General features: G+C 64.6%; 1 protein-coding gene across 2 annotated transcripts in view; it reads right to left on the bottom strand.

Moving 5' to 3' along the window:
• Window positions 1–537: 537 nt before the first annotated feature.
• PI4KA (phosphatidylinositol 4-kinase alpha) overlaps window positions 538–25,203 on the bottom strand; it is an 85,408-nt gene continuing 60,742 nt past the window's right edge. Inside the window, exons 24-55 of one of the 2 annotated variants that reach the window (XM_057745241.1) lie at window positions 24,807–24,877; window positions 24,602–24,726; window positions 23,597–23,678; window positions 23,367–23,450; window positions 23,185–23,274; window positions 22,607–22,726; window positions 21,130–21,222; window positions 20,591–20,747; window positions 20,288–20,415; window positions 16,272–16,430; window positions 15,872–16,023; window positions 14,667–14,774; window positions 14,431–14,558; window positions 13,509–13,628; window positions 13,342–13,421; window positions 13,055–13,248; window positions 12,267–12,357; window positions 11,809–11,976; window positions 11,556–11,609; window positions 10,096–10,216; window positions 8,939–9,068; window positions 7,800–7,870; window positions 6,738–6,810; window positions 6,574–6,644; window positions 6,117–6,226; window positions 5,574–5,678; window positions 5,365–5,490; window positions 4,937–5,057; window positions 4,641–4,800; window positions 4,020–4,109; window positions 3,552–3,635; window positions 538–2,806 (exon numbers count right to left, since the gene is read on the bottom strand). In XM_057745241.1, coding sequence (XP_057601224.1) covers window positions 2,755–2,806; window positions 3,552–3,635; window positions 4,020–4,109; window positions 4,641–4,800; window positions 4,937–5,057; window positions 5,365–5,490; window positions 5,574–5,678; window positions 6,117–6,226; window positions 6,574–6,644; window positions 6,738–6,810; window positions 7,800–7,870; window positions 8,939–9,068; window positions 10,096–10,216; window positions 11,556–11,609; window positions 11,809–11,976; window positions 12,267–12,357; window positions 13,055–13,248; window positions 13,342–13,421; window positions 13,509–13,628; window positions 14,431–14,558; window positions 14,667–14,774; window positions 15,872–16,023; window positions 16,272–16,430; window positions 20,288–20,415; window positions 20,591–20,747; window positions 21,130–21,222; window positions 22,607–22,726; window positions 23,185–23,274; window positions 23,367–23,450; window positions 23,597–23,678; window positions 24,602–24,726; window positions 24,807–24,877 — 3,518 coding nt within the window. In that variant the 3' untranslated portion in view covers window positions 538–2,754. The remainder of the gene's footprint in view (window positions 2,807–3,551; window positions 3,636–4,019; window positions 4,110–4,640; window positions 4,801–4,936; window positions 5,058–5,364; window positions 5,491–5,573; window positions 5,679–6,116; window positions 6,227–6,573; window positions 6,645–6,737; window positions 6,811–7,799; window positions 7,871–8,938; window positions 9,069–10,095; window positions 10,217–11,555; window positions 11,610–11,808; window positions 11,977–12,266; window positions 12,358–13,054; window positions 13,249–13,341; window positions 13,422–13,508; window positions 13,629–14,430; window positions 14,559–14,666; window positions 14,775–15,871; window positions 16,024–16,271; window positions 16,431–20,287; window positions 20,416–20,590; window positions 20,748–21,129; window positions 21,223–22,606; window positions 22,727–23,184; window positions 23,275–23,366; window positions 23,451–23,596; window positions 23,679–24,601; window positions 24,727–24,806; window positions 24,878–25,203) is intronic. The other variant, XM_057745240.1, reaches the window with a different exon arrangement.

Here is a 25,203-nt window from a genome sequence, read left to right as displayed (position 1 = left end):
CTGATGTGAGGTAGGCAGTCAAGGTTGAGTTAATGTGAAGACCATCTTTCCCTGACGGCCCTGCTGTGTCTGCATGTACATGGGTACGTCCCTGGACTTCATCTCTTCCACTGTTCACTTGTCTTTCCTTGAACCAGGAAGCCGCAGTGTCTTAACTTCCCTGGCTTAAGGATATGTCTTGGTATCTAGGTTTGTGGGTCTTCAAGATCCAAATAGCTCCCCTTTGCACTCCCATACAGATTTTAGACTTGCCAATATCCACTACAGAACCTTGTGGGATTTCGATCGGCATTTGCAGTGAAACTACAGATCAGTTTGGGGAGAAAAAAGCATCTGTGTAACGTTGAGTCGCCAACCTGTGCGTGTTTGGATCTTCTCTCTCTCAATGTTTGCAGTTGTCAGTACTTCTGATGAATATGTCATGAGATTATTTTCTTGGTACGTGACGTTTGGGGTGCACATGTAGATGGTACTGTTTTCATTTTTGTTGTGGTGAGATAACATGTACACACACACACACACACACACACACACACACACACACACACACACAACTTGACTTCTGTAATATTAACCTATATCCTGAACCTTGGCTATAGAATATATTCAGCTTTTGGATTTTTATGTTCACGAAGGCCATTTCTGGGTTTTATTTCTCCTCTCCAGAGTCTTACACTGTTTCCTTTTGTGGCCTGACCAGACCCGTGACACCCCCGGTGCTGAACAAGGTGGTGACAGACACAGTGTTGTCTAGCAGGACAGCTGTCAGTGTATCACCTTTAAGCGTTCTGGATTTTTTTGCACTCACGTCAAGGGAGCGGTGTTTCGGGTACACGCCGTCCTGAGTATAGACCAGGCTTCCCCAAAACCTCCTCAAAGGGCCAGGCTCTTGGGTTGCTCTTCTGTTTCCTGCATCATCGGAAGAGGAACTTGTTCTTAAGATTTTACATTTGGTTCTGAGTCTCTAGCGAGACCCATCTGCTCGGCAGCTCGGGCGTTTAGACCGTCCACCCAGTACTGTAAGCAGCACTGACTTCTCCAGACGTAAGCTTTGCCATGTTGCCGAGTCTCGGACGTGGCATCCAACTGACTTTCATGTTGCAGCCAACTCGACAGGCGTCCTTTCCAGGGGTTGTGGTTTGAAATCAGGTCTGCTGTGTTCGAGTGTATTTCCACATTTTATGGTGCGTTCTTCCTGTGCCCCCCGTCCCGGTCTTCTGTTCCATCTTTCTGGAAGCCACACCCTATACTCTGGTTTCCTTTCCACCTGAACAGGCTCACCTCTGCCCCCGCCCCCAGCAAACACGGCCTTAAGGCGTATAACTGGGACCACGCCCTCGGCTCTTACGTGGGTCGTCTGGTGTTTCAGCTCCACTCTTTCAACCCCTAGATGTTTAGCGTTCTTCCAGGTGTCTCAGAGACTCCTCACAGTTCTGTGGGGTCAGCCTGAGGTGGTGGACAGGGACGTCGGGGCAACATGGGAGACGGTGTCCTGTGTTCACCAACTTTCTTGCCAGTTTTTCTATCACTTGTGCAGAGAAGTGTGTTAAAATTTCCAACTCTGTTAGTTTATTTCTCCCCTGAATTCTGTCAGATTTTGCTTCGGAAACACACACGCGATGTTGATAAATCTTTTCTCCTCTACTTTGGCGTCAGGTCTGTGCCTCTAAAGCGCACTTCTTCTTGTCAGTGTGTAATTGGGTCTCACGTTTCCATGTTTGTAATTCTTGCCTCCTAATCGGAGCGCTCAGTTCACTGACACGTAACAGAATGAATGGTGTTGGGGGACTGTCAGTCATCTGCCACTGTGTGACGTCTTTGTCCCGTGTTACTTCTTGTTTTCTTCCTTTCCTGCCCTCTTCTGGATTAATGTAATGTTTTAAAAAGTTCTTTTAGCTTACATACTGGCTGCTTCTTTTTATTTATCCTGTGCTTCCTGCAGCTAGTGTGTCTTTTTCACCAACTCTGGAATCCCGGCGGGGTGGCTGGGCTGTCTCAGTTCTCCCTCTTTTACACCTCGTTGTTGGTAGTTTCACCGCCCTGCCTTTCATTGCGTGGTTGTGTCGTCACCTCTGTCTTCCCTGCTGTGTAACCAATCTCTCGTGTGAATATGCTGCCATGGTGTTCTTAGTTCTGGGTCTTCGGAGGGTCACGTGGGTGGGGATGGATGCCCTGGGGAGGTTGCTGCACGAGGATGGTGGTGTCGGAGCAGAGTGCCCGAGGATGGTCGAGGGGGACACCGGCAAGGCCCGGGGCAGAGACAGGACGCGGAGTGACGCCTGCGGAGGAGACAGGCGGCCGCTGGCCTCTGTGGGAACCCTGAGCTGCTGGTACCTCTGTGCTGTGCTGGGCCGTCTCTGTGACGCTCACAGCCCAGCCGCCGGGGCGCCCCCACCCCAGCAGAATGTGCACTGGATCCGACACTAAATCAGCTTCCAGTGCAGTGTTTTTGTTTTTATTTTGTTCATGTTCGGTGAATATTATAATTTTTCTGTATTTTATACACAAGAAAATACTTCATGTACCTCTGAGACAAGACAAGGAGGGAATGTGTGCAGTGCAAGCAGAGGTCACGCCCAGGCAGAGACCGGCTCTGATTGTCGTTCCGGCCACACGGCCGCGGGGGCGACGCCTCGGGATGCCGGGCTCTGCAGGGGCGTTGCTGGTCCGTTTGTCCACGGGATGAAACAGCGGGCCGGGCGCAGGGGCGGGCAGGGACGCGCCCGAGGTGCTGGGATGGCGGCCCCTCGGCCCTCAGTAGGGGATGTCGTTCTGATAGTACTGGATCATGTCGTAGGTCCGGCTCCTGGGGGTGGAGAGCAGAGGGGGCTGAGAGGGGCTGTGCTGGCCCGAGGACCCTACCCGTGAGCTGCAGCCTGAGTGCCCCATCGTGGGCCTCTGTCTGCCCGCCAGCCCCTCTGGCCCTGGACACGTGCTCCCTCACCCACGGCCGCCTCACATGTGGGCTTAAGAGGATGCCCTTCCTCAGCTAGATGTCACCCTTGGTCCTGGGGCCCAGGAGGGGGCCGGGGGGTGCATCGTGGGAGCTGACCCCCAGCCCCGGAGCCTGCCACGTGGCGGGAAGGGGTCTGGGCGTCCCCCACCCCCAGCGCACATGTGCCTCACGTCGCCAACAGAGCATCAGGAGAGCCTGCCTTGGGCCGCCCTCCAAACCTTCCTGCCGCCTGGAGCCACCCCGTTGCTCTGCTCCCTGGTCGGCAAAATCACGAGGGGTCCACTGCGGCCAGTTCTTGGTCCCCAGGGTGCGGGCCTGGGGTCTCTGCGCCTCCAGGGGCCGGGAAGCCTCAAGGCCATCTCTGACTGTTGCAGCCCCTGGGAGCCCGGCCCCGTCTCTTCTGGGGCCCCTCCTGTCACTGCCCCGGCAACAGCTACAGGGGTTGAAGCCTCTGGGAACTCACTTCTGCACTTCACCCACCCCGCTGGGCCAGGCGTCTCAGGGCAGCACATCCTGTCGCCTGGCCCAGGTGCGGCCCTGTGCAGGTGCCCGCCGGGCGGGTGACACAGGTGGGGGAGCAGGACAGGTGACTTGCCTGTTGCTGAGGAAGCAGCTCTGAATGACCTTCACAATGAAACTGGCGGCCTCTCGCTCCGTCATGTTGGGGCTGAACCTGTGCCTGGCGGGGGGAGGGGCTGCATCAGGGCTGCCGCCCCCGAGGCTCCCCCAGGCCGCCCTCCCTGTAGGGACGCGGCCTGGCCTCCTGTGGGGACGTGGTTCCCAGGTGGCCTCGAGGGCTTGGGCGCCTTCCCAGCACCTCCTGGCCCGAGGGGCCCGCGTCCGGGGTGGGACTGGCAGGGAGCTGAGCCGCTGCAGCGCTGGGGGCCCCAGGGCACGCCCTCTGCGGAAGGCAGGGCACCTCACACGCTGGAGGTCTGGGGACAGCCCTCACCCAGGACCCCCCGTGTGGGTGCTCGAGGGGCGCGCTCAGCCTGGGTAACGGTCCCCGTCATCTCAGGGCAGTGCCGCCCCCACGTGGCCTGCGCGTCTGCCCAGGACCTACTTCAAGAGCTTGATTGTCTGGCCACGGAAGCAGGGCAGGCCCGTGTCCAGCATGAGGGTGACCAGAGAGACGACGGCGTCCATGTAGGGCCTGGGGAGAAGCAGGGAGTCAGGGGGACACAGGCCTGGACGGGGGCCCTGCCCGTGGCCCCCACTGTGGTTCTGTGTGCAGCTGTGGAAGGGACCCTCCCTTCTCGCAGGGAACCGTGTGGGCACCACGCAGGCTTCAGCAGCCTCGGGTTGGAGTCCAGGTGTCACCACAGTGCTCTATGGCCTCAGCCACCTGACACTGGGGAGCCAGGACTTGAGTCCCGGCACGCAGCCTGAGGGTGCAGGGGCTCAGGCTTGGGCAGAAGGGTGAGTGGGGTGCTCAGAGGGGCCCCGGGGCACGAGCAGGAGGGGCCGAGCCTGGGAGGCGCAGCACGTGGCGGGGCCCCGACGCCTGGAGCTGGACGCTGCCGGCGTGGGTGGCGGAGAAGTGGCAGGAAGGCCAGGCCTCGGGGGCTCCCCCTGCCCCAGTCCACCCTCCACCAAGGGCCTGAGATGACCTGAGGGGAGCTTGGCAGGGCCGGTGGGCCCAGGACAGGAGCCCCTCCCGGCTCCTCCCGCCCGCGGAGCTCACCGGACGGCCAGGTAGCCGCGCACACACATCTCCATGAACCACTTGAAGGGCGTGGCCTCCATCTTGCCGCCCATGATCATCACCATCTCGTCTGTCAGCTTGATGTCCGGCTCCCAGCCGAGGTTGCCGCCCGGGGAGCTTTCAAACATGAAGCCGAAGTCTGCAAAACCCCCAAGAGCCATGGTGCGGGGATCAGCTCCGGGGCAGAGCCGTAGGGGACGCGGGCCGGGGGGTGGGGGGAGCAGCGGTCGAGAGGGAGCCCAGCCCCAGCGTCCCGCCGCAGGGCGCCCGCCCACCGATGTGGATGATGTGGCCCTTCTTGTCCAGCATGATGTTGCCGTTGTGCCGGTCCTTGATCTGCAGCAGGAACAGCAGCAGGCTGTAGGCGGCCATGCTGCGGATGAAGTTGTAGCGAGCCTGCGCGGAGAGGGCGTGCTCAGGGCGCCCGGAAGCCCCAGAATCCCCAGAACCCTCGGGCCCGTGCCCAGCTCAGCAAGTCAGACCTGGGAGCCGGAGTGGCAAGTGCGTGCATCTGGGGTGCAGAGCGGGGCGCCTTCCTCCCACCCCCCCGAATCAGCTTTCTCTCGGGGAGCCCAGCTCGAGGCCCCTTTCCTCCCGAGGAAGGTTACGGACGCCTCGGTTCTATCCCCAATCATACGAGGACTCGGGAAGCAGGGTGCTGACCAACGCGGGAGCTGGGGCTGGGGGCGGCCCTGCTGCCCACCTGCTGGAAGGCCAGCGTGGACTCGTCCCCGTACTGGCGCGTGAAGTAGTCATACATGCCGAAGTCTGTCTGGCGGCCCAGCTGGTCCCGAGAGGTGCAGTCGGGGATGCACTCGATCACCCCGCACTAGGGAGGAAGGGCCGAGGCTGCGGGCGCACCGCGGGCCAGGAGATCGGGGCAGCGCCCGGGCAACGGCTCAGGGAACTTACCCCAGGGGCGGTGGCCACCACGCGGTACGGGAACACGAAGAGGTCCAGGCCGACCAGCTGGAAGATGTTTTTGAAGAGGTCGATGATCTGCAAGGCCAGCATGTCCTGGGGACCCGGAGACACACAGGGTGGTGGCGGGCAGCTGGCTCCACACCCGGGGAGGGGAGGAGGGAGGCCCCCGCCAGTCACTGCCCACCGCGCCGCGGGCTGAGGGCGAGGACGCCCTGTCTGGCGGGCGCTGTAAGGGGCCCCCACCCCCAGGGCGGTTCCGCGAGCGGCCAGGGGTGTTCGGGGGAGGGGGCCGCTGGAGAGACCTCTGGGTTTAGCAGAAAGCCCTAATGTACTCAGAGGCACCAAAATCAACCGGGGAAGCAACAATTCCTATTTCCGTACGAGGTTGGGAAGCGTGCCCAGAGCCAAGAGGAGGCGCGGGTACGCCCTGGCCGGCCCCGCCCCGGACGACCACGCCCTGCACTCCCGGCCCCGCCCACACACTCTCGGCCCCGCCCCGGACGACCACGCCCTCCCCGGCCCCGCCCCCACCTGCCGGCAGTCGTCTCCCACTTTGAAGATGGCCGCCTGCCAGGAGACGCGCTGGCCGTCGGCCTCCGGCGCGCTGCCCTCCTCCTGGGAGTCGGCGCGGCAGCGCAGCCCTGCGCGGGGAGGGGCCGCCTGTCAGCCGCGGGCGGGGAGGCCCTGCTCCTGGGCCCGAGGAACCCCGAAGCGCCGGGGAGGCCGGCGGGCCCCGGGGGTCGGCGAGGAGCCAGGGCTCCCCAGCCACGCCCGGACCTGCGGGGTGACCCTGGCCCGGGGGGCGGCCGCGAGGATCCTCCCCGACGGCCGGGCCTCCAGCCGGAGAGAATGCACGGCTGCTGCCCAGGCCGCCAGCTGCGGCCACGCGGCCGAGGGCCCACCGCCCGCAGAGGAGGGCCCAGACGGACAGCCCCGAGGCCCTCACGCTCACGGCGACCCCAGCCTACATCAGACGTGCCCCACTGACCTTCCTTCTCAAGTTCACTCACTCCGCATCGTTTCACCTTGAACTTAGCCAGATAGGGTGCCTTTGCAGCACTGGAAGACAACAGAACAGGGTGCAGGTGACAGGCACGGGAGCCCGCGAGGGGGGCTACGCGGGGGGGGGGGGGGGGGGGGGGGCCGCCTCACCTCTGCATGGGCGTTCCGGACTTGTAGTCGATGTCCAGCACGATGGCCTCAGGGTTGCTGGGCAGGTAGCAGCCTGAGAGGGACAGAGGGGACGTCACAGGGCCCAAGCGGGAAGAGGTGGCCCGGGGCTCCGCCCGCGGCACCGTCCCATCGATTCCTTGTTCCGGGGCCAGTGAGGCTGTCTTCCCCGACTCTGTGCTGTTCCCCACTCCGGGCTGCAGACGCTTCCCCAGGAGGCCGCCTCGAGCCCTTGGCTTCCTAGGCCGCTGGCCGTCGGACGTGGGGGAGCCCCGGCGCCCGCCCACCTGACACCCCCAGCTCGGCCCCTCCTGGTCAGGGACAGCGGTTCCCTGAGCCCCTGGAGGTGGGGCTGCTCAAGGCGGGGTCCTGACAGGAGGGATGGGGTCCTGGGCAGCACGCGGGCCCCCACTTCCGTCTGCCCGCCTTCCCTGGCCGGCCCAGCCTCCCTCTCACGGACCGAGTTCTCTGCTCTAGAGCCTGGCTGGCTGCCCTGTTCACTGGGGACACAACCTGGCAGCGTGGTGTCCTCTGGGAAGCCGAGCCGTCACTGGGGTGGGGTGGGCGGGGCTCAGCACGGTCAGGAGAGGCCCACCCAGGGTCCTGCGCTGTGCCCACCACCCAGGTGGGCCACAGACATGTGTGCATGGCCAGGGTTTTAAACGAGCACACGTGACAGTTAAGTATGGAGAGCTGCGCAGTGATCTCTGGGTTCCTGTTTTGTCTTGAAAAGACATGAACCTGACCACGTGGCAAGAGCACCAGGGCAGGGGGCACGGGCTCTCTCGTCAGACAGGCCCCAGCACACCTGGGATGCCCCCACCCCTCCCCACGCCCTCTGTCTGTGTGGCCTGCGTTGCTTGTTACACCTGAGCTTTGGAACCTTCTAGAACCACAGCTGCCAAGGACAGGGCCTTGGCCTTTAGAAAACAGCTGTAGCCAGGAAGACCAAGAGTGACCGCTGGCCGGTGCACGTTCTGGAGAGGGACGCCAGCCACCCAGGGCCCCCACACCCCCGTCTCACTGGCCTTGAGCCCTGCTCACCAGGCTGCACCTTCACTTCAGACAGAGCCGAAAGACAAGCCCTTTTCCTCTCGTCACCTTTAGGGTAGGGCCTGGGGAACGAGACACAGACCCCAGCGTCAGCGGCTTTGGGGGACAGCCGGGCCCTGCTGTCCAATGGCCCCAGCCCCGCACTCCGCCGGCTGCGGCAGGGGGAGGGGTGCTGCTGTGCAGCCCACGCTGCGGCGTTGGGCCATGGGCTCTGTGGTTTCTGGCAGCCTGGCCTCGGGCAGGCCCTCAGGCCTCTGTGCCCCAGGACGAGGCGAGTGAAGTGGAACTGCACCTCTCACGTGGTGGAGGCCCAGGGAGCTCCCCCTGACCGTCTCTCTCTGCCGCAGGTCGCCGCTCTGTTTAGAACTGGCTAGGAGAGGACCGCGGGACACGTGGCCCCATGGTGACGGGGGGTGGGTGGGGGAGCCTGAGCGCTGGGGACAGTATGGGGACAGGCGCCTGGAGGATAGCACCCAGGGCTCCCCTGCCGGTTCCCCAGGTGCCGGGCAGCACCGACGACTCCAGGCCCCGTCCTGTACAAACAGGCAGCCGAGACATCCAAGGTCATCGTCCGCTCCACGTGAAGGGGGGCCCAGGAGGTAAATCAAGAGGACCTCAGGGGCTTCCCTGATGGCACAGTGGTTAAGAATCCTCCTGAGAATTCAGGAGACACGGGTTTGATCCCTGGTCCAGGAAGATCCCACATGTCACGGAGCAACGAAGCCCGTGCGCCACAACGACTGAGCCGGCACTCTAGAGACTGCAATCCACAACTACTGAGCCCGTGTGCCACAACGACTGAGCCTGTTCACCAAGAGCCCACACGCAGCAGCGAAGACCCAAGGCACCAAAAAAAAAAAAGGACCTCAGGGTTGCAAAGGAGTCTGGTTTCCCTAACACCACTGCACCGGGACCCTCAGAACCTGGAGAGCAGATGGCCTCAGGCTGGGGCAAGACCCGAAGTGAAACTGAGATGTGTTTTCTGTGCCTCCGCCAGGCCTGTGGGGGCCCTGGATGGCGGGAGCAGACGCCCCACCTGGCTGTTCCTTAGCGGCGGCCACAGGGGCACCGTGTCTGCAAAGCTCCACGGGAGACTCCCACCAGTGGGGCCTGGAGGACATGCCACTCACTTGATGATAGCTGACACGTTGGTGATCTTGTTGAAGAAGTCGAATTCCCGCTGGTAGAAATCCTTGGCCGGGCCGGACAGGGAGCCTGTGATCTCCTCCACCAGCTGCTCCAGCAGGTCTCCGATGTCGGCTGCAGGAAACGGAGGTGAGCCCGCAGTCCCGGGGACGTTCTCCGCAGACCCCACCCAGCGCAGGTCTGCCCTCCCTCCTCAGGGCACCGATGGCCTCATGGCCGTGGCGATCGGTGGGTCCCGGGGTGCTCGCGGGGCCGCACCTGAAGTTCAGGGTCTCAGGGGAGCGCTTGTGTCTGAGTGTCCCCTCTCCCAGGGAATGTCATGTTTACTTGAAGGAATGACTTGAAGGTACCGTCATTCAGACGTAGATTTATGGCAGGTGTTTTCTTGAAAATGAACAAAATAAACCTGCCATTTAAGGAAAACAACTACAAAACTTTGTTAAACTCGACAAAAAGCCTGACAGTTTCCCTACAGCACTTAGAAACGCTCTGTCCTGTGAGGCGGCCGGGCCTCCGCACACGGGATCTGTAAGGGCTGCGCCACAAAATGTGTTGGCGCTGGGGACCCTGCCCCACGTGTCGGGTGTGGCCACGGTGGGTGTCACGGGTCCCGTGAGGGCGAGTGCGGGGCAGGCAGGGGCTGGACGAAGAGCGTGAGGCTCTCAACACGGGGCAGACGCCACACGGCACCGAACGCGAGGCGCCGCCTGCCGCGCGGCCTGGACGCCAGACGCTCCTCCCTTTCCAGCTACGAGCCTGCGAGGCCCGAGCTCCTGCGGCCACTTCAGCCCGCATGGCACGTGCCCGTGTGAGACGCAGAGGCAGCATGGGGTCTCCCGCAGGCACTGACGGGACCTGCACACCTGGAGGCAGTGCCCCTCTTCTCGCGCGCTTTCTAACTTATGTTTACGAGGAACGGTTTCTATTTTTCATTTCCCGTGTTGGGGAGCACGACGACCACAGCCCACACGCACAGGCTCTTGCAGGGTCTCTGCAGTTGTCAAGGGCGTGAGGGTCCTGGGACGACCTGGTCTGGGAAGCACCACCTGGGCCCAGGCAGGGGTCAGAGGTGAAAGTGGAGGGAACGACGGCCCCCGGCAGGCGGGGAAGACGGGGTGGGGCCCGAGGGACGGGCACTCACGGTCTCTCTGGTGCCCCTCTTCATCCACGTAGATGTTCGTCTTCATGTTCCAGATGAACTGGTGAGCCAGGAGCTGGGACTTGGACGCCGCCCACAGGATGTACTCTCGCACGTAGCCCATCTGTAGGAGAGCGAGGTCACGGTCAGCCCAGGCCGGCCACTCTCACCCGAGCAGCACGGACTCCGTGCTCGAAGACCGGCGAGAAGCGCGGTCGGGTGGCGCTGGCTGAGCGGCTCTCCTGGGCTGCGGAGTCCAGCCCGAGTCCAGCTGGCTGGCCAGTCGCCGGGGTCTGTCTGTGCAGGCCTGCGCCAGCCTTCGTCTCCTCGGCTCCCTCCCCTGGACTCTAAACCCTGTGACTCTAACCACTTTCTGCTGTTGTCTGACACGTGGCGTGGGCGGGCGGGGTGCGAGCACCCCTGTGATCAGTGTCCAGAAGACAATGCCCACCGACGGGTGGGCCCCAGGAAACCCTACGTCACTCCCAGCTCAGGATGAATTCCGACGTCCTAGGTTACAAAGGCGGCTGGCCTTTCTGGAAGACTCCTGGGGGCAGCCTCATCCACCCCAGTCGTTTGCCATCCCCCGATCAAATGGACAAATGTCCTCAACGTGGGTGGGTGGGCTTCCCAAACAGGTGACACTTCAAATAACCCAATTCTAACCCAGGAGCTGGATCTAAAGATGAACCGTGAACGTGCAACCCCCGGCACAGGGCCTCCAGGCACAGCCAGGACACGGGGTGGTCTGGGGTCCCGCGGGCCCAGGGCAGGGGGCGTGTGCACAGGTGCTGCCGCCCTCAGACGCAGGCTCGGGGGTGGCCCCGGGCCGGGCGTGGGCGGGGAGCGCTCCGGGCTGTGGTCGCCCCGTGGGTATTTGCTGTCCAGCCCGTGTGCACGTACACACCCTGTTACAGCTGAGCTGTCCCCCTGCCCCCAGTGCCTCAAACGGTGACTGCATTTGGAGATGAGCCTTTAAAGAGCCGATGAAGTTACATGAGATCAGCGGGGGCCCTGATCCAATGCGATTCATGTCCTTATAAGAAGAGATTAGGACACAGGTACAGAGGGATGACACACGGGGACACGGGCAAGCCGCCGCCTGCCCGGTAGGGAGAGGGCCTGGGGGAACCAGCCGCCACCAGGACCTCAGGTGTCCAGCCCCCAGGCTGTGGGGGAGGAGCTCCCTGCTGTGTGAGCCCAGAGTCTGTGTACGTGGCCAGGGCGGCCTGAGCTCACTAACAACAACCCCCGGCCACTTCCCGCAGCAAATGGGGAGCTGCCGAGACCTCGCCCAGCGGGTTGGGGCCCCAGGCCAGGCAGCCCACCCTCCGCAGCGGGACTGGGCCTCGGGCGCTGGACCACGGCGGGTGGGAGAGCTCGGGCCCTGCTCCCAGCTCCCAGGCTACATCCCCTGCCTGCCCGGCCCTCGTTGCTGGCCGGCACGTGCTGCACAATCTTACCTTGTCGTACCTGAGGGCCTGCACGATCTGGGGGATGTAGAACAGGATGGCGTCCTGTGGGAAGGAGTAAGCAGCTGTGACTCCAGGGAGCGTTGAGAGCACCACACGGACGGGTGTCCCAGGGCCCCACCTGCATAGACTGGCCCTGCTGTCACCACGTACATCTGCCCCTGGGGACACATCCTCACCCTCGGTCAGGCCTGCCCTCCGCACGCCCCGCCCCGCCCCAGGCTGTCCCAGTGGCCGGACTCACCGGCGGGAAGGAGCGCAGGACCTTGACCCCGTACTGTGCGGTGAGTGGGTGCGGCGGGTACATGCTGGAGAAGTAGGACAGGCCCGTGGGCGGGTCGGCGGGCGCCCAGCACAACACGTGGCTGAGCTCCGGGGCGTCGGCGTCGATGGTGTGCCAGGTGACCAGGAACTGGGGAGGGGGCAGGGGGTCAGGGGCGGGCGGAAAGCCACGAAGCACTTATAACACTCCCGACCCGATGCGTATAACAGCACGGCTTCAGCCAGGGTAACGCGGTCACCGTTTTTCTACTGTAAACATGGGAAACACTTCATCCCAGGAATGGAGAACATAGGAACTGGGAGAACTGCAGGACCGCTGGCAGGCCAGCGGTTCCGGTCACGTTCCTCGCCTCCAGGCATCCCTGGGGGCGGCCCTGCTCCCCCGTCCTCGGACCAGGCCCTGGCTGCCTGCCACGCTACCTTGATGGCTTCAGGGATGTCGCTAACGGCCCCTGGGTCCAAGCGAACCAGACGAGTCACCTCGTTGCCGATGGCTTCTGTGTTTTTGAACCTGCAGGTGCAGAGGGTGTGGATGGTGGACACCGAAGCCGGGGGCCGGGGACGAACACCCAGTGACAGCTGAACGCTTTGGCCACTGACATGGTGTCGACCGTGACTGCCCGTGACCCGAGGGCAGGGCTCCCAGGAGCAGGGGTGACCCTCCCTAGGACACTTCCCGTGGCACCCCAGCAGCTGGGACATGGGTGCGAGCGTTCAGGAGGAGGCCGTGAGCAGGCAGGCAGCGTGGGCGCCGGGGAGGAAAGGCCCCCCTGGACGCAGGACACGGGCTCTGCTGGGATTCAGCACAGGGGGCCTGGGAAGCCCCCCTCAGCGGCCACAGCCTGTGTCCCGTCCCCGTGAGAGCTGCCGCGGGACGCTCTCGGGATGCTCAGCCGCCAGCCGTCACTCTGAGTAGTCTGCTGCCTGAAGACAGCACCCAGGAACAACCCTAACCCAGACCCACCTCCTGGAGTCACTACAGGGGTTTCCTTTCCTTGTCAAGCAAGACGGGGCCCTGGAGTGCCCTGATGTGACCTCCTTGGGCTCCGGGGTGCTGGGCCCCTGGCAGAATGGACCCCCCACTGCACAGGAGGACTGGGGAGCATCCGGAGCTATGATGCTCCCCTGACGGTCCTTGGCGGGGACACGCGCCCTCCTCCCCCAGGCGCCCTGCCCTGGACCCCTGCAAGGCCTCTCAGGCAGCCCACCTGGCTGGCAGCTGCACGGCCAGGTGCGGGGAGATGCTCCAGGCGAGGTTCACGTTGTCCTTCCACTGCTTCTCGCTCAGGCTGACGTACTTGGACCTCCAGTTGGCCACGCTACTCTCTCCGGCCTGGTCCAGCTCCAGCTCCGGGGCCGAGAGCGGGTTGTACCACGTGATGAGACGCTCGATCTCGGTGGCCTGGCGAGGGGCACAGATGCTGACTGGTCTTGGCGTGGCCTGTGCCCCTCCCCCACTCCGGTGCCGCGGGCGTGGCGGGCGGGCGGGCCTCACCAGCAGGGACAGCAGTAGCGTCCGGCGCTTCATGTAGTACTTGTGCAGCTGGGAGCCGCGGTTGGTCTTCTTGGACATGCCTGGGGGTGGGGGGAGGGCACAGTGTCCCTCGGAGCCGCTCCGCGACCCCGAGGACCCGCGGGACCCGGCCGCGAAGCCCCACTGACCCGACTTCTTGGAGATGGTGGACATGCCGCTGGACAGCGGGTACGTGTTGATCCAGCCCTGCGTGGCCTGCTGGCGTGAGCCCACCGCTATGTCCAGGTTGCTCCGCGTGTCTTGGTTATCTGCAGGCAGACACAGCCTCCTAAAACCAGGTGCCTGGACCTCCACCGCAGACGAGGCCGCCGTGGGGGAGACAGATGGCTTCCCGGCACGAAGCGGCACCGGCGACGTCCTGGTGAGCCACTGCAGACGGAAGCCGTGCCCCCCGCCCCGCCTGAACCTGAAGCAGAGCAAACCGAGGCGCCATCCTGACCAACTACAGCACTGGCTGACCCCCCGGGGTCCTCCCGCACGGCCATGACAGACCGCAGGGCTGCCTGCCCTGCCCTGAGTGGAGCCGGGAGCCGCCTGGACGATCACTGCGCCTGCCTCTCCCTTGCCTGGCGGCCAGGCCGTCCTCCTGGCGCTGCCTGAGGAGATCGCGCCTCCCCCGAGCTGCCCCGCTCCGAGCTCCAGAGAAACAAGAGCAGGGCTTCCTCCCACGGGGCGGCTGCCGGCTCCCACTGCAGACCCCGTCCACCCCCCACCCTCCGAGACGCAGCTCACAGGTCACTTCTTCCAGACAGCTGCCCCTGGTCTCCAGCTCCTGCAGGGCAAATGCCTGTCCTCGGGGCACGCTCCCACGACCCTCCCCCCTCCCCCCCACCCCACGTTGAAGTCGCCTGACAACAGGACCGGCCCCGCCAGGTGAGAACGGACTGTGTCCTATCCCTCCCAGCACACGGGCCGTGGCCCAGTACAGACCATCGGGCACGCAGGTGGCACCTGTGAACAGCCCGGCACTGTGACATTATGCCAAGGGGCGTGTGCCCGTCTGCTCAGAGCCCGGCCCTCTTTCCTGCTCCCAGCTGCGGCGGCGCTCACCTGGGGGCACCAGCTGGCTGGCGGTCAGGTACTTCTTGTCCGAGAACATGGCGGTCCAGAACCGGATCAGGATGCTTATGTCCTCCCGCAGCCTCTTCTCCCCCTGCGTGGGGAACCTCGGGGGGCAGCTGCAAACACCGGGGCCGCTGTGAGCGCTGGGCACGCGCGCTCGGGAGGCACGGCCTCCCAGTGACAACCCGGGGACCCAGCCCAGGGGCGCTGGGAGGGGGCGGCACCTGAAGTAGTCGAAGGCGGTGGAGTAGATCTTCTCGCGGAGCACGTTGCGGATGGTGGCGTTGGGAAGCACGTCTGCGTGCAGGAGCGACAGGCCGAGGGTCAGCAGCCTGCGAGAGGACCCGGTCAGCGCACGGCCCGCCCCCGCCCCCGCGCCTGGAGCTCAGGGGCCCCTGAAGGCGCCAGAGCCCCCGCCAGGCTGGGATCCGGACGCGGTCACTGGCCTCGGGTGACTGTGCCCGGACGTCTCAGGAAAGGTTTTTTAAACCTTCGTTTTGTTGGGGGGAAAACCACGTGTGTGTGAATCTGCCTCGGCCAGAAGCTCCGGTCCCACAATCTGTCTGCAAACCACTCCCTGAGGCGCCGTCACCTACGGGGGCCACGAAGTAGAACATTTAACTGGGTTCGGAGGACAGTCTGCCAGGTCAGGGCCGCTGGGCAGGTGTCCGCAGACACGCTCACCGGGACGGACAGCCCCGCCGTCCTCTCTAGCCATTTCCTGTGGCTGGGACGACCCAGCCTGGACCCCCATCGACTAACCCATGCTAGTTGCAGTCTGTAAAAGCACAGGCCCGTGACAGCGTGGAAATCAGGGACACGCAGAACTAGCCCTTCTGTCCTGGTCTGAGAAGCACGGCCCAAGGGGGCACCCAGTGGGCTGCAGGACAGGGGCCCGGAGCCCAGCGAAGGGTGGCGAGCACCAGCGGGCCCCTCACCCGCTTCCATCGGACCCCCCAGGTGTCTGCAGGCCCACGAGACCCCTCCCCACGCCAGGCCAGGCCTTCCGGCTGTGTCTGCAGTGCCCCTGACCACTGCATCTGGTTTGAGGCCCCCTAGGCCACATGCTGCCCAGGGCAGGGTGTGCCCTCCCCCTGGTGTGGCTGTTTTTGCCCAGGGCTCGGTGTGCTGTTGGCACGATCAGGTGTTTCCCGTGAGCACCCTGGAGGACCAGGGGCCCGGGCTGGCTGCCGCGTCCCACTCTCCACTGTGTCACCGGAGTCCCGGCGTTCGGCCGGCCACGTCCCCGCGTGAAGGGCTCCCCGCACACGCACCTGCCGTGGACAGCACGCTGCCCTGTGGCCCCAGCCATCGCGTGCGGATCCCTCTCCCAGGGGCCCTGCATGTCCTGGGGGCTCGGTCGGTCTCTGGTGAACATGGGATCAACCCCCGGAACCGCGGGGGAGCGGGCCCCGGGGCGAGTGCTCACTTGAAGCGGGGCCCGATGGCTGCCACGTGCCGGTTCATGCTCCCCGTGGCGCCCCCGATGCTCAGGGACATGGACCGCTGCAGGAGGCTGGAGAAGATCTCCACCTGGTCGGAGCTGCAGTACTTGGCGATCTCGAACCGCTGTACCAGGAACTGGGAGGGAAGGGACACGCTGCTGGAGGGGCCAGGCGACCCACCCTCGAGCCACCACTGCCTGCCAAGGAGGTGGGCCCACGGGAGGGCGGGTGGGCTCTGCGGGGCAGCGGGACGAGGCCGGTGGGGCCTGGGGAGAGATGCGCCAGCTCCCCCCAGGTGGGGGCAGTCTTCAACCTGGAGCCCCAGGGCAGCCCCTGACCCCGGGGTGGAGAAGGCAGAGCACAGGAGAGCCGGGGGGCACGTACGTCGATCCAGATGTAGTGAGGGGTCACCTCGGGGACACAGGGTTTGGGCTGACTGGCTTCCGATGCAGCCAGGGGGTCTGCTTCCTTTATTTCTGCTGAAAACAGGCCGAACTTCTGCTCCACTGTCATCTGCCAGGCCCCTGCCATCTCCCGCATGAACTGCAAGAACACAGCCGTTCGCGCCTCCGCCAGGCACAGAAAGGGGCTTGTGGGGTTTTTGGGTTTTGTCTTGTTTTCTTTTTAATTATAAAGGAGTATATGCTCACTGAACAAAATTTAGGAAACCGAGGAAGGTACCAAGAAAAAAAAATCACTAAGATCTCTCGATGATCCCACTTTCCAGTCTTTTTTCACCAGAAGCGCCTCCTGGACCACAGCCAGGCGTGTGTCCTGCTTTCGTGACAGCACTGCCTGGAAACCACCGCCGGCTCAGGGCTGGTGGGGGCTCGGAACCCAGTTCCTCCTCCCACCCGCACAGGCCTGCATCACGCCTTCACGCCGCGCACCAGGCCCAGGAAGAGCTGTGGGGGCCGAGTGGTGCCTGCGACCCCACCGCCTGGGCAAGGGACTCGCAGGGGAGCAGCCTCTGTGGCCTGACAACACCTGGCAGCTTCTCCCAGGCGTGCAGAGCCCCTGTGGGGACGCAGGGACCCCTCCCCCCGCCCCCCAGCCGCTCAGGTCCCCTCATCCGCTCCTTAGCACCAGCGAGCAGGGGGAGTCCGGGGAGCTCTGAGGAAGGAGGCGGTGCTCCCCTCTGCCCTCTGCCCTTCTCCCTGACTGCAGGCACAGAAGCCACCCAGAGGCCCTGAGGTGAGGACAGAGTCCACGTGCAGACAGGAGCCCACCCGTGACATGAGGACGGACCCCCGGCAGGCACCCCTGGAGCCAAACGTGCTGCAGGGTGGAGGGCGAGGGAGCCGCCTGCCGGGTCGCCTGCCCACCGTGTGTCCCCCGTCCTGCTCGCCACCTCGGCCAGAGCCTGCCTTCCAGGCCCGGGGCGCGCGTGAAGAAACACACCCGGGTCCAGGCCTACAGACCGCACCGCGCGCTCCACCGGGACAAACCACGGCGAAGGGCGGCGGGGACGGGGTGCTGGCATTTCAGGCGGGGGGCCGGGCGGCCCTGGGCGGAGGGCGCAGCTCAGACCAGCCCCGAGGGAGCCCGTCTGAGGGCAGTGCTGCTGAGGAGGCACCGGCACCTGCAGCCCAAAGCGGGAGCCCAGCGGGACAGCGGGGACCCCGGGTGCCCGTGGCGGCCGTGCGGGGGCAGAGGGGCCGCGCTGCTCACGGACACCGTCCGCCTCTGCTCCCTCCGCGTGCGCACGAGCAGCACGGACAGGTCTGCGCAGGGCAGGGACCGGACTGGACCCATTTTCCTGGCTCCTGTGTGGGAAGCAGGTGGAGGGGCCCCGGGGAAGCCGTGGCCAGGCTGCCTGCACGTCCAGGGGAGAGACGGGAGCCCGGGCTGGGGCAGCGGTGGGGCTGCCGGGAGGTGGTCAGACTCTGCAGGTGCTTTAAAGATAAAAGGTAGACTTGACAGGATGCGCTACGGCTCACCGTGGGGTGCTGGGGGGCAGCGTGTGAGGACCGTGTCCGGGTGTTTACAGACCGGGGGGTGGGGGTGTGTGCACGTGTTTCAGGTCACAGAACCAGGGGACCAGAACTCCCTCCCAGCCCAGTGGAGCGAAGGCTCAGACCCTCGTGCGGGACGAGATCACCTCCCCGCGAGGGGCGGGGTACAGAGAGGGCCGGGGGCCTGTGTGCCCGCCTCCGCGCGGCGGCCCCAGGGGACGTTTCCCTCGTTTACACTCATCCCCTCCACCTGCCCCGCAACCGCAGCACTGCCGCATGGTCACAGACAGCCACCCCGGATGCAGGGACACCACAGCCACGGAGATCCAGGGGAACGGCCCCCACTCTGGGGCACGGGGCATGGCCGGGCCGAAACAGCAGGTCCTCGCCGAGGCCAGGAGCGGGGAGACCGGCGGCCTTCAGCCCTGAGCTGACAGCAGGAGCTGGGGGGCGGCACGCCCGCACGCAGCTGTCCGGCGGGAGAAGGACGGCCGGGGGCTTCTTTGCAGAGAGGGAGCTGGCCCGGGGCTAGCGCCGGGTCTGGCACTGGGGGGGCAGGGGAACGGACGACGGGCCTGCTGGGGCTGAGACCTAAGCCAGCTGAGCCCCTGGCGACAGCAGGGGCGGGGGACAGACTGGAGTCTGACAGACCCCACGTGAAACAGCAGCTTGCTTGGCATAAAAACCCTTTCTTGACCCCTCTCCTGATTTTGCTGAAAAAAGAAATATAAAAGGAAGTGCAGGTGGCACACAGAGCGGGAAGGACCCACCCCTCTTGCCAAGGTGTGCCCCTCGGGGGCGTGACCTTCACGTCACACCCGACACGCGAAGAAAGGGAAGCAGCAGAGCCCCTGGGTCTCCACTGCTGTTCTACACACAGCATCAGGTCCACGGTCACGGACGTTAACACAGGGGACCCTGACGCCAGAACTAACTGACCACAAGGACTTTTAAGTCATTGTTATAAATACGTTCAAAGATTTACAGGAAAAGGTAGAAAGAAGAGGTGAAGATACAGAGATTCTCAGCAAAGAAACACAAAAGTATTTAAAAAAAACATAGAAATCCCAGATCTGAGAATCACCTCTGAAATAAAACACACAGAAGATGGTTTAACAAGGGAATGAATGAGACAGGAGGAAGCACCAGGGAACTGGAAAGAGACCAATGAAAACGGACCAGAGAGGGGATGAAGACGACCAAGGGCGTCGCCAGGGCCGGCAGGCACGCCGTCGTCACGTCCGCGCCACGGGCCTCCCTGGGGCCCAAGTGACAAGAAGGGGCCAACGGGGTAGAAAATACATTTCACGAAATACTGGCCTGAAATTTCCCAAGTCTGAAGAAAACCTGACTTCTCTAAATTTAGGAAGCTCAAGGAATCCCAACATAAAATAGAAAACCATACCCAGGCCCATCTGAGTCAAACTATTAAAAATCAAATATAAAAAATCCCAAATGTAGCTAAAAGGAAAAACAAACAGCACATGCTGAGAAATGAGGATAATTGGCGGATTTATCCCCCCAAACAGTGCAAGCCGACAGACAGATGTGTGTCACGTGCCGCCTGCAGCCCCGAAGGCGCCAGGAGAGCCAGGGAGCTGGGCTGACGGAGGCGCGTGAGGAGTGGAAATGGTCTAACACACCCACGAGGCTTAGGAAAAGCCTTCAGCAACACAGACAGCAAGACGTGTGTCACGCACCGCGATGAAACAGAAGACGACGAAACACGCACAGGTCCTGACGGGGCGGAGGCCCCTCCCCACCTCCACCGCAGCCGACGGGGGGTGGGCCAGGCGGGCTCCTCCTCACAAAGACTCTGCGGAGACCACCCTGACCCGCGGACAGGGACCTGCCCTGCAGCCCTGAAGGCAGCACAGCCCGCGGCCCAGGCCCAGCCTACTTCCCTCCTCCCCGCACCCGACCTGGCCCTCACAGACGCGCACTGCCGGGAGCCGGGCACTAGCTCCGCCTCACGCCGGGACACCCCCGTCCCACCCTTGCAAGTTATCCAGCGGACCCCCAGGGGCAGGAAACACAGAGCAGCCCTCCTGACCACTCGTCTCAACTTACCTGAAGAAACGCAGAAAGATCACGTCAAGTCCCATTTGAAAATTAATGGGATCTTTGAAAAATAAGCCTGCTCTCAGGTGTTCAGCGCATCTGCTGAAAAGGCGTGTAGGACCCTCCCTGTGGGCCCTCCCGCAGCAGGCAGGATGCGGGTCGCGGGGGAGCACACACATCGCTCGCAGAGAAAGGGCGCCCCCTGCCGAGCTTTGGAAGCATAACCTTTACCGCGAGTTCCCCTGGCCCCGGGGCCAGCGCTGCGGGCTCCACGGTCACTACCGTCACAGCCCTGCTCACACGGGAGGCCCGGGGCCGCGGCGCCTGGACAGCGTTCCACCTCTCACCGCAACCCCCACCCCCCGAGCGCGGCTGGCGTCTTACCGGCACCTCCACCCCGTTCTTGCCGGCGAGCAGCCACTCCCAGCAGGCCAGGGCGGTCTCCATGCCGTGCTCGTTGAACATCTGGAGGGGCCCCCAGCACAGGTGGTGGAGGAGCTGCGGGTCACAGTCTGGAAGCAGAGGCGCGCTGCTGAGAGGCCCTGACCGGCTTCCCGTGCCCCCGGCTCGGACAGCAGGACCCTGGGCCCCCGCGGGGCCAGCGTTGGCCCAGCCCGTCCTCCCCCCACCCCGCAGGCTCGACGCCGCGGGGCCAGGACGCGCTCCCTGGGACGGCCCCGGCGGCACCTCTGCTGCTGATGAGCATGGCCGTCAGCTTGAACATGGCCTGCGTGTACGGCTGAGGGTCAGCCGCGGCCAGCGCCGCCTTCAGCTCCTGCACCATCATCTTGTTCAGGTCGGACGTCTGGCCGGTGGCGTCTGAGAACCGGACCATCCCGTACACCTGCGGGAGGGAGGCCCGTGGGGGCGCGGGGCCTCGCGGCTCACGTGGGCGCCGCTGCCCCCCGCGCCGCACAGCCCCCGGGACCCTCCTCCAGAAGCGCATGCTGCTCCCCCGATTCTGGACGGCCCCCAAGGGCGGGGACCCGGCCCTGCCGCCTGAATCCAGCGCAGAGCTGCCCGCATGTGGGCGGGACAACGTCAGCCTCGTGCTTCTTGAGTCGGATGTTATTTTTTCGCGAGAAAGGTGTTGCTCTCTTACTCACAGGACGCGACTAAAGAGGAGCCCCCACTCCTTCCAAGAACCAAGCCTTCCCCCAAAGACAGGCCTCCCGCCCCCACGGGGAAGGAGCGGGCGCTGGACGGCCGGACCCGGTGGGAGGTACCTCGCCCGCGTAGCGGTTGCGCAGGTTGAGGGACGCCATGAAGTTGGAGTAGTCCTTCTTCACGCAGGCTGGCCGCTCCGTGAGCTGAGTCGCCTGCAGAGACCGGGACATGACAACCCAGCCGTGAGGCAGGGTCCAGCGCGAGCCCGTCCCCTTCAGCCCCAGGTTGTGAGTCTCCCGCGGTGGCGGGTTCGTGCGGCGGAACGCCTTGAAGCACCTCCGGGTCGCACGGAAACCGGGTTTTCAATGTCTTACCCTGAGTCATCTCCGGAGGGCAGCTGGGACGACGGCTTCCCCACCTCCACTGCTTCGCCCATGGGAGGCTGCCCTGGGGGGGCCTCGGCTCACCTGCCCCTCTTCCCCCGCCCCTCCTCCTGGCCCCTCCCATTGGTCCCGCCCGGCGTCCTGAGGGCCACCTCACACTGTCCTTTCAGCTCCGCCCCTACACAGCAGCACAGCCGGTCACACAGACATGACGGGACAGCCTCTCCTCGGGTGCTGGGGTGCTGAGCCCCTTTTTGTTTTGGGTGGTGGCGGGGGAAAGAGGGTCAGGGGGAAAGATATAAACAGAAAAACCGAACCACTAACAAACCAAAAATCCACGGTTTTCTCATAAAAATTTTAAGCTGGTTCATTTTAAACAAGCTGACGTGAAAGTGCGGCAGGGTTTCTGGAGACAGGGGCCTGGGGCAGGCCTGCGTGGGAACCCGGCTCTGCCCCTGCCCTCGGCCTGCTCCCCGGAGAGTGGGGACACGGTGGTGGACGTCTCTCTGACCCTGCTCCCGTGCCCCACATCGGGCCCCAAGCCTGTTCGCTTCTGGTGGCAGAGGCCGCCTGGGCCGCAGGCTCCAGGGCCAGGGTCTCCTGACGACCAGCAGTTGAAACACATGATAAAGAGAGTCCTTCCCTGCCCCTGAGCCACAGGAAAGGGAAAACCTTAACCTGAATCTACTTTTCTACGGAAAAGTCCTGAAATCTTTTAGACAGCATCACCTCTCCCAGGCCGGCCGACAGCCTGGACCAGGACGTCCTCAGCCCACCTAGGGAGCGGCTCCCTTCCCACCCAGGCGCCAGGCCTCCCCCGACCCCAGAGGGGCTGCACAGAGGTGCACATGGCCACCTGGGCTCCCGCGGGCCACAGAGGCCCTGTGCTGGGTGACGCCAAACCGCACCACTGCCGCTCAGGCCACCACTGCCAACCACCGGCTCTGACGCAAGGCTCTGACCTGGTTCAGAGGGGACCCCTTCGTGCACGTGCTGTCCCTGAATGAACCCCGAACAGAATCAGATGAAGCCAAGGACGTGGGGTGCGGCTCGGTCCAGTGGACATCCAGGCCAGCGTGACCACAGAACGTGCTGACCGTGTCCAGGAGGACACTTGGTCCGTCGTGGACCTGATGCCACTAGAGGACCCAGCTTAGCGCTGGGTCAGAAGCACCGTCAGCAGCTCCCCGGAGCCCGGGGTCCGCGCACATACCCCGAGGGTCGTGCTCTGCCTGTTGTAGCCGGCGAAGTTCAGGATGCTCTCGGTGGCCATGGCCAGCCCCGTGTGCTGTGACAGCCCGGCCACCCAGTTCTGGTGCTTGTTCAGGTATTCCTGAGACGGGAAAGGCCGTGTTATTTTAAATGTAAAGGCAAGCCTCACGCAGCAGGTGTGACACGGGGGAGCGAGCCCCAGCCCCAAGGCCGGTGCCGCCCGCCCAGCCCACCGACGGGCGGCCCTGCTCGGGCTGCCGCGCACACGGCACCGGAGCCAGCCGCCGCTCCTGCTGGCCTGCAGAGCCCCCGGCCACGCGTCTGCTGTGGGCGGTCCGCTCCCCTGGGCCTGCCCCCGGCCCCACCGCACCTGCTGTCCTGCCCCGGAACAGCACACTTGCCCCCGAGGTGCTCCTGTTACCCTGGGCCTGGACCAGTGTCCCGGGCCTGGACCAGTGTCCTGGGCCTGCTGGTTCACAGCAGTGCTGTGTGCGTGGCGAGCGGGCTGTCTGCGTGAAGCTTTCTGCACAGCCGGGAGGAGCTCACCATGGCTGCTTCTCCAGGATGTCAACAAGGTACCTGTAGGTGGGACTTGGTGACGGTGGGCGCCCACTTCATGGCCTCCTGCAGGATCATCCCACAGCGTGCGGCAAAGTCCTTGACGATGCTCTGGAAGAGGGTGCGCGGCTGTCAGCTTAGTGACCACGAGGCTGGACCGCGTCCCCCAGAGTCCTGCGTGGACGCCGCAGCCCCCGGCCCACCTCTCGGGCTTCGTAGGTGTCGGGAACGGTGATGCGATAGGGGGCGTCGGGGATGTCGTAGTAAGGCTGGTCCTTGTGAATGTCCTGAAAGCACACGGTGTCCGTGTTCCAAACGGCATCCCTGTGCGGCGCCTCCCTCCCTTCCCCCCACCTCCGTCTGTGACGGGGACCCCCCCACCCCACCCCCGTCACTGCTTGTGGAGTGAGCTGGGCTGAGGGCAGGCACTCACGGCGCTCAGAGACAGTGACAGCGTCTGCAGGGTGTCCAGCATGGTCTTCAGCACCGTCCCGCTCCAGAGCAAGTGGGGGAACCTGCGCCCAGAGCCCCCTCTCAGGGTCCAGCAGCTGTGCTCCCTAAGGCCCCTCCAGCTGCCGGCCCCATCGTCCTGGTTACACGCCAGCCAGCCCCTCCCTGCTCCCCACGGGGATCCTCCCCTTTTCCAACCAGGGTCCCCCAACCATTCCCTCATGTGGAACATGGTGGGACATGTGACCCTGGAACAACGCGGGGCTGGGGGGCCGATGGTCCCCACAGCAGGAATTCCAAGTGTATTTTTCGCTGGCTGGCTGTTTCCACGGTCCCGCCACCATGGGTCGTGCAGCGCTCACTGCAGTGTTTCCCATGGAAACCCCCGCGCTGCTAAAGGCTCCGCTGTGTCTGCGAGGTGCCCCAGGAAAGAACAGGAGCTGCTCAGAGCGGCAGCCGGGCGAGGGGAGCAGGCTGCAGGCCGGGGGACCCAGCTCAGACACGCACGCGGTGGACGTGCCCTGCGGCCCCACCTGGACGGCACTCGGGGACGTCTGCCGCAAGTTTCAGGGACACCTGTGGGTGCCACGGGCAGGAGCCATGTGCGGCCTCTGGCCTTCGTGGTGCAGCGAGGCCAGCCCGCCCATCTCGAGGGCCCTCACCCGGGGGGCCCGGCCCAGCACAGCAAGGAGAGCCCAGGTGGAACCAGCTCAGGAGGAGGTGGGCTCCCCCGCTCCTGACGGCTGGGCAGACAGATCCTAGCGGGGCCTCTGGCCAGGCCTGGGCTGGGAGGCGGCCCTCAGGACGGCCGTGAGCCTCCCCGTGAGCGAGCCCAGAGCGCCCCGCAGGGAGGGTCGGGTTCCGAGACGCGGAGACACGAGCCCCGGTCAGGGACACGCCCTGAGGAACAGCGACGGCTGACCCCTCCCCACATCCCAGCCCTGGACGTGCACGCGGGCGCGCGGCACCAGGAGGCAGCCCGGCTCACCTGTCCACCAGCCCGGACAGGTACCTGTCGGCCACCCTGCGGATGCGCTTGTGGAGGTGGTTGAAGTGCACCAGCAGGAACTGCGCGTGGTGCTCCAGCTCCTCCTCGTGCTCCTTGGTCTTGGCCTGGATCCAGAGGAGACGGGTCACAGGCCCCACACGGCCTCGGGGGGTGGGGGCGGGGCTGGCGCTCCGACGAGGCTTACCTTCTCCGCCATCATGTTCAGGAAGGCCTCGAACACCTTGTCGGCGACGGCGATCACGCACTGCATCATCCCTGCCGCGGGAGGGCGGCGTCAGCGGAGGGGCTGCCCAGCAGCGCCAGCCCCGCCCCCCGCTTCCCCAGACACCGCCTCGTCCTCTGCTGCTGCTGACGCTGCCCCCAGACTCCCAGCGTCGCCTGCACTCCCCCTGTGGGCCCCTTTCTCTCCCAGGGCCCGGTCCAGGGCCCCCCGCAGCATCGGCTCGGCACGGCTCCGAGCCCCTCCGTCGGTGCTGACTCCTCGGGCTGCTGTGGTCTTTCTGGCCCCACTTCCAAAGGGCACGGGCATCGGGTCGGACGTCCCTCAGTGGAGGGGTGTGCGATACGCACTCGAGCCTGGA

The sequence above is a fragment of the Hippopotamus amphibius genome, chromosome 8 (assembly GCF_030028045.1).
Source record: "Hippopotamus amphibius kiboko isolate mHipAmp2 chromosome 8, mHipAmp2.hap2, whole genome shotgun sequence".
In the NCBI taxonomy this organism is placed as follows: domain Eukaryota; kingdom Metazoa; phylum Chordata; class Mammalia; order Artiodactyla; family Hippopotamidae; genus Hippopotamus; species Hippopotamus amphibius.
Note: the sequence above shows the minus strand (reverse complement) of the source record. Positions and strands in the feature narration are given on the sequence as shown.